Here is a 7,823-nt window from a genome sequence, read left to right as displayed (position 1 = left end):
ACACACACCCCTCACCACACACACACACACATCCGCCTCACACACACACACACACATCCCGCCTCACACACACACACACACACCTCCCCTCACACACACACACACACCCCCACACACACACCCTCACCACACACACACATTCCTCCCTCACAACATACACACACAACACACACATTCCTCCTCACACATACACACACACATATCCCCTCACACACACACATCCCCCCTCACACACACACACACACACCACACACATACCTCCTCACACACACACACATCCCCCTCACACACACACACACACACATCCCCCTCACACACCACACACATCCCCCCTCACACACACACACCCCCTACACACACCCACACATCCCCCTCACACACACACACACACACACACACCACATGCTATACACACACACATCCCCCTCACACACACACACACACACATCCCCCCTCACACACACACACATCCCCCTCACACACACACACACACACACACACACCCTCACACACCACACCAACCACATGCTACACACTCACATCCCCCCCTCACACACACCACACACACACACACATGCTACACACACACACATCCCCCCTCACACACACACACATCCCCCCTCACACACACACACCACACCCCCTCACACACACACACACACACACCACATGCTACACACACACACATCCCCCTCACACACACACACACACACACCACATGCTACACACACACACATCCCCCTCACACACACACAACATCCCCCTCACACACACACACACACACCACATGCTACACACACACACATCCCCCCTCAACACACACACACACACATCCCCCCTCACACACACACACACACACACCCCCCACACACACACCCACACACACACCCTCACACACACACACATTCCTCCCTCACACACACAATCCCCTCACACACACACACATCCCCCTCTCACACACACACACACATCCCCCTCACACACACACACACATCCCCCCTCACACACACACACACATCCCCCCTCACACACCCACACAACATCCCCCCTCACAACACACACACACAACACATCCCCCTCACACACGCACACACTCCCCCCTCACACACACACATATATCCCCCTGACACACACACACATCCCCCCTCACACACACACACATCCCCCCTCACACACACACACACACACACACACACCACACATGCTACACACACACACATCCCCCCTCACACACACACACCACACACACACACACCACACATGCTACACACACACACATCCCCCCTCACACACACACACACACACACCCACACATGCTACACACACACACATCCCCCTCACACACACACACACATCCCCCCTCACACACAGACACACACACTCAGATACACACATGTGCAGTTACTGCCCTGGAAGGAGACAGAGCCTGAAGCAGGGGAGCAGGAAGAGCACAAGACGGCAGTCGGGAGCCGTGGCCAAGGGCTTCTGAGCCCGACCCTGAACTGCGCTGGCCCCAGCTCTGTAAGAGAAGCGAGAGGCACCTTCTGTCTCCAAGAGAAGCCATGAGAGGCAGTGGGGGTGAGGATGGCCACTGGGCCCTGTGTGGGCCAGTCACCTGGCGAGGCCCCGTGGGCGCAGGGAAGGAGGCATGGCTGCCGGAGCCTGGCGTTCTCACTGCCTCTCTCTGGGCACCTCAGCCGACTCAGGGTCAGCGGCCGGGTGCAGGGAGCGGACAGGCCTGGGCCGAGTTGGGCCTCGCGCTCACTGCTCCCCTGTGCCGCTCCTCCTCACCAGGCTGGTAGAAGACAAAAGGTTCTTTGCAAGGAAAACACCTTGTTAGGGCAGTGCCAGGAGCTGCATGACAATTTGGGGGAGTTGCTGCACTTCCTTACATTTCTGGCATCGATCTGCTGGAGCTAGGCCAAGAAATCAGGTGTCCTGTTCCAAACAAGCAGCCCTGGGACCTTGGCTGGACCGTTCTCCTCCACTCCTGGGGCCTCCTGGAGGCCGGAGGAGGTCATGGCTGAGCTGAGCCCCTCAGACGCGGCCTGGCTGCCCACACCAGCACCTCAGGCCCGCTGGGCTCTCCACTGGATGGGGTCTTCTCCACGTCTGCAGCGTCGGGGCGTGCAGTGTGCTGTCTGCAGCCGGGCTCAGACGAGCAAGTGTGAAGCCATTTTGGAGCCGCCGGGAAGGGAGTGGTGTCTCTTGGCCAGGAGACGTGGGCAGTAAGGATGGGCGGGGGAGGCTTCATCCCTAACCCTAACCCCTCGCCTCCTCACTCACCCTGCCTAGGCAGGCTGACTTCTCTGCTGCTGCACCCTCCCTGGCCGTGTGCCCTTCACCTGTCTTTACGTGGACAGCTCCTTCAGGGCTTGGCTTCTGAGAGTCCTTCTGAGTCCCTCCCTGATCCCCGCCTCAGCCAGGCTCCCCCGAGACAGGCTTGTAAGGCACCCCTTTGTGGCATTTTCCTACCTGGACTAGCTATTATTATTTCTAATTGAGGTGGAGTTCATAAAACATAGAACTAATCCTTTAAAGTGCACACTTCAATGCCATCTAGTACGACCACCACCTGTATCTAGTTCCTGATCATTTTATCACCCCAGAAGGAGGCCTGATTCCCACTGGGCTTCTGCTCCCCATCCCCTGCCCGCCCCCCTGGACTGCTGAGGTGAGTCACCCGCAGTGATCCTACCGTCCGCCTGCCTGCTCCCCCCACCCCCGGGGGAGCGCTGTGTGCAGCAGGGACCCGAGCGGACAGCTCACCTGCGGGCCACGAAGAGGATGCCGGCGCTGAGCACGATGTTGTTCTTGCGGCTGTAGAACCTGCCGGCGCCGATGCAGAGCCCGCCGAGCAGGAGCAGGATGGTGCTCAGGATGGGGAAGACGCTGGAGGCACGCACGATGCCTGGCCGGCAGAGACAGAGTGGAGAGGCCGTGAGACCGACCCTCCTTACGGGCCCACCTGGGGGGCACAGGGGAGCCCCCCTGACCTTGAAGTTTCCCCTCTGGCCCCGTAGACCCGAGGTAGGGAGGGAGTGGCTGGTGGGGGGGCAGGCTGGACCAGCAAGTGATGCCCCTGGCACGGTCACTCCTCTATGTGCCGAGTGGCCTGGAGTCACCTCTGCCCGGGTCTCTCTTAGCCTTTCCCTGGGTGTGGGCCACACTTCTGCCAGCCAGACGGGAGGAGAGCCCCTCAGTGCCCCCAGGGAGGCCACTGGGAAGCTGTGGGAGGACCCCTCACAGATTCCTCCTTTGTGGTAGTTTATTATGGCAGCTTTAGGAGAAGAATACGCTGCCTTGTCAAGGTTGTGTGAGAATCTGTGGAATAAGATACACAGAGCACTTGGCCCTATGTCGGCTCCCGGAGGGCCTGGCTGGGAGGAAGGGCAGGGGCGGCGGGAAACGGAGCCCGGAGCTCGCCTCCCAGCCGGGTGCAGAGGCCGGCCCGTGGGACTGGAGTGCTGGAAGGGCTCCCTGGCGAGCCAGCTGAGGGGGTTTGGTGCTTTCAGCGTCTGAAGGCAGCGCTTGTCTCCCTGTTTGCAAGCCCACCAGTGTATACCGTGCTGCACAGAGAGGGGTCTGTGCGGGGCATCGAATGAGGCTCTTCTTCCCGCGCCCCCCCCAGCCTTCTTGCAGCCGCCGCCCTGGGGGAGGTTTCCTGTGGGCCTCTGAAACGCTCCTCTGATGTGCGCTGCCAGCACGGCGGCCGGGGCCCTCTCAAGGCCTTGGTCCTGCGGTGGGTCCGAGGGGCTGGAGGCGGGAAAGGCTGGAGCCTCTACCGTCGCCTAGGTCAGCCAGGCCCAGAGCTGTTGTGTACCCTGCCTGCCTGTCGTGTGAGGGCCATCCCTCACCGCATGGGCTCGCCTGGAGCGCTGGACTTGCGGGCGCCAACCGAGGGGCAGGCCGGGTCTTGCACAGAGCAGGGCTGATGCCAGCCCACTCCTGGCCACATCCAGCCCTGGCAAGGATCTGCGTCTGCCCAGAGGCACAGCGTGGGCTCTGGCAGCCCCGACACCAGCGCTTTGAGGTTAGCACAGAAACCCTCCACCGAGCCTAAAACGCGGAGCCTGGGAAAGGGGGGGCCAGGCCCAAGGCAAGGGGGACAGGGACTCCAGAGGCCAGTTGGACTGGCGGGAGAGAAATGGCAGGGAATCAGGGAACACAGGTCAGCTGGCCGCAGTGCCCAGGACCTTGGCCTGTCCTGGAATATTACCTACTTCCTCTGCCTAGTTCTTCCTCAGACTGCTTCCTAAGCTTACAGTTATCTGCTCTCTGGAGCTCAACTTCAGGGCCAGTTCTCGTTGTTTCTGCAGCCTTTGAGGGGAACACCAGTCCCTTGATGGAGATCAGCTCTGCCCTCCCCACTCCACCAAAACTCGAGGTCACAGTCCTGGAGGCAGCACCCTTCTCTTCCTTGGGCTCCTCAATGAACCCACTGGTCTCCCCACAGCGCACGGTGGAGGAAGCATTTCCTTCTCAGGCTGTTAGCTTCCATCGCTGACGTGCCCTCATTTCATTTGGGAAACCATTGCTGGGTGCTCCCAGCCTCACACCTGGCCCTGGGCACCCTGAGGGGCTTGTGGGCAGTTAGCCTGGTGCTGGGCACCCCGGGGGGCTTGTGGGCAGTGAGACTGGCCCCAGGCACCCCAGGGAGCTTGCAGGCAGCGAGCCTGGCCCTGGGCACCCCGAGGGGCTTGCGGGCAGTGAGCCTGGCCCCGGGCACCCCGGGGAGCTTGCAGGCAGTGAGCTTGGCCCCGGGCACCCTGGGGGGCTTGCAGGCAGTGAGCTTGGCCCCGGGCACCCTGGGGGGCTTGCAGGCAGTGAGCCTGGCCCTGGGCACCCCAGAGGGCTTGCGGGCAGTGAGACTGGCCCTGGGCACCCCGGGGGGCTTGTGGGCAGTAAGACTGGCACCAGGTACCCCGAAGGGCTTGTGGGCAGTGAGCCTGGTGCCAGGTACCCCAGGGGGCTTACAGGCAGTGTGAGCCTAGCCCTGGGCACCCCGGGGGATTGCGGGCAGTGTGAGCCTGAGGCCGGGCAGTGAGTGGGCAGTGAGTGGGCGGCACAGGCTCAGTTTGCTGCCCCTGGTCCTCGGCCACCTTTCTCCCTTCTGCCTTGGGCCTTGGGCGGCTGACACCAGGGACCGGATCACTGGGGCCCCTTCACTCTAGCTTTGGAGACATTACTGCCCTGGCTTCCTCCTGAGGACGAGGACGGGGCTGAGGAGGCTGTGTCCCTTTGTCAAGCCACAGCTCCTTCCTGGCGGCCCGGGCCTCACAGCTCCTCTGGTCCAGGAGCCTGTACCTGCCTCTGTCGCCCGCGCAGGCCAAGGGCCAGGGGTCCTTCCGCTGCCCCCGCCTGTGTGCTCACTGCCCCTCCCCCATCCCTGCACATCTCTGTAATCAGTCCTTCACCAAACGCCCTGCCTTCCTCCTGTCTGACCATCTCCTCTGCTCTGGCAGGGACCCGAGGAAGCCACGCGTCTGACCTCCGGGCTGACGTGTCTTGGGGCCCTCCAGAGATGCCAGCCCTCTGGGGACCAGGGTGAGGGCAGGGCGGGAGGTAAAGAGGAAGAGCCAGGGCCAGTTAACCTCAAGTTCAAGCGGGAAGTGGGAGGGAACGGATGCTTCTCTGGTGCCCCTTCCCCGCAGTCCCAAGGCCCAGTAGTGGAGCAGATCTGCCCCCAGAGCCTTGGGAACCGTCTGCCTGCCCTGGTGGGCTGAGTCAGGGCTGAGCACCAGTGACCACCCTAGTTGGCTGTGCAGCCCACATGCCGCTCAGCTCATGGTGTTACTCGCGCCACGGTCCACGCCAGTGCCATCCCCTAGCTGTGCAGTGCGCAACCTGCACAACCCTCTGTGGCAGCCCCGCGGAAGGCACGTGCTCGGGTCAGCACCGACCCCAGGAAGCAGAAAGAGAAGACAGGCCGGAGGAAGAGCAGAAGGGGAGGGGGAGGGATAGGAGGCAGATCCGGCGACATGGTTTCCGGTTCTGGCTCTGGACTCCATGGGAACCACGTGCTGTTCTCTTTCACGAGATGACTCAGAACCAGTCCTTTCTCTTAGAAAAAACGGTCCATAGGCAGGTGCAGAGTGGACTGTGCTCCCTCTGTGGACGCTGGTATCGATTCTCCATACATGAAGCCAGCCCCGCTCCCGGGGGAGCAGGTGGGAGCAGCTCTGCGTGTGTCTGGGCTGATGTGGGAGGGGAGAGTGACTTCAAAACCATGCTGTTTCTCCGTTTCCAGGCCCCTCCCCTGGCTGAGGCTCCATCCTTCCTCCCAGGCAGGTGGCCACAGCCCGGGGAGGAGATCTGGATTTGGGGTGTGGGGCCGGGTTTGTCCTCTGACTTCTGGCTCCAGTTTGGGGGCCAGCACCGTCTCAGGACCTGGGCAGGGGGCTCAGGGGCAGAGCTGGGGGCTCCACCAGTGGGTGCTGGAGAGACTTGAGGCCCATGGACCCAAGGCTGGTCCTACAGGCCGCCTGGCACCCGCCAGCTGTCTCAGTGTGTGATTTAATCTGACTTGTCAAGAGTAGATTGCTGGGTAAGGGTGCGGAGAAGCAGGCAGCTCCAGTGCTGGCCGGGCGGTATCCTTGGGGTGTCTCAGCCCCCTGGGGATGCTGGGCCTGGGCAAGCCAACGTCTCTAACGTCCTTGCCTCAGAACCAGCTGTTGTGATCAGCTCCTCTGAAGACAGCAACCTGTAGCAGCCCCGGGCAGCGGGACACCCCACCCTCCTCCCCTCTTGCCAGCCCCGACCTGGTGTGTCCTCCCAGCCAGTAACTGCACGGGGGTGACCAGCATGTCATAACAGGCCTAACCACACCCCATCCTCTGAAGTCAGTATCCTGAGTTGGAGGGGAGTGTCGGGAGCACCAGAGACCGGCCCCTCTGCACTCACGGGGCCCGTCCTTCCTCCAGCGCCTGCCTGCCTCCCGTCCCCCATCCCATGCCCGGGGGGAGGCAGGATCCTGGCACTCACGGAGGAGGTACTCCGAGCTGTCGTGGTCATAATCGTTGTCCTCTGGGAAGTGGTTGATCCGAAAGCAGTGTCCTTTGTAGATCCCTGGAGGAGCAGAGGAAAAGAGCTGTGTGAGTGTCCCAAGGGCCCCCACCTCTGCTCACCCAGACTTGCATGTTGTGTGTACCCGGCTCTGGGCAGGCCCTGGGCTCAGGGGAGCAGAAGGGCAGCCCAGGCATGACAGGGGCGTGGGCAAGGGGGTCGGCGCACAGAGGCAGACCACTCAGCGGGGAACGTGCCCACGGCTGGCCGTACCCCTCCGTTGGGTCCTGAGCTGCTGCCTTCAGAGCTGGGGTGCTGGTCTCCAGGGCCCCTGTGGGGCAGGCTGGCCTTGGTCAGGACAGCTGGGGACAGCTAAGGGTGTCAGGGATGGCACCCTACGTGGGACACGCTTCGATGGCATGCTCTGTGTGAGTCAGGCACGAACACCTTAATTACCCACCTCATCTCTGTAGAATGGGGACTACCACTTGCCTCCTCTCCTGGGGCCTGAGCTGACACAGAAAGGCCTGCAGACGCCTCCTGGCCCACGGTGATGCTCAGGGGAGAGTGCTGCTATGGACACTCTGCGGGTCTCCCTCGGTGGCGAGGGCCTGAGCTGGGGGTGAGCCACGAGCATTTGAGACAAGAGGGGGCAGCGCCGGGCAGGGTGGTGTCAGGGAGGCCGGGGGGCGCGCGCAGCTCCAGGCGGCGGGGGTGCCGTGCCAGTGTCTCCAGCATGGCGGGCGAGGCGGCACTCTCTGCCCTCACCCCCGCCCCGCACACTTTTTGGGCTACTTTATTTTTGCTGTTGTTCAGGC

At 62.2% G+C, this 7,823-nt stretch overlaps 1 protein-coding gene across 1 annotated transcript; it reads right to left on the bottom strand.

Annotated features, from left to right (window-relative positions):
- Positions 1-2,774: 2,774 nt before the first annotated feature.
- Positions 2,775-7,068, bottom strand: LOC106503294 (voltage-dependent calcium channel gamma-4 subunit; the record flags this gene model as incomplete). Its single annotated transcript, XM_013972652.2, is given in 2 exon segments — positions 2,775-2,911; positions 6,985-7,068. Coding segments are annotated over 2 exon segments (221 nt in total), but the record flags the coding sequence as incomplete, so codon positions are not given.
- Between the last annotated feature and the right edge of the window lie 755 nt (positions 7,069-7,823).

The sequence above is a fragment of the Capra hircus genome, unplaced genomic scaffold, assembly GCF_001704415.2.
Source record: "Capra hircus breed San Clemente unplaced genomic scaffold, ASM170441v1, whole genome shotgun sequence".
Lineage (NCBI taxonomy): Eukaryota > Metazoa > Chordata > Mammalia > Artiodactyla > Bovidae > Capra > Capra hircus.
Note: the sequence above shows the minus strand (reverse complement) of the source record. Positions and strands in the feature narration are given on the sequence as shown.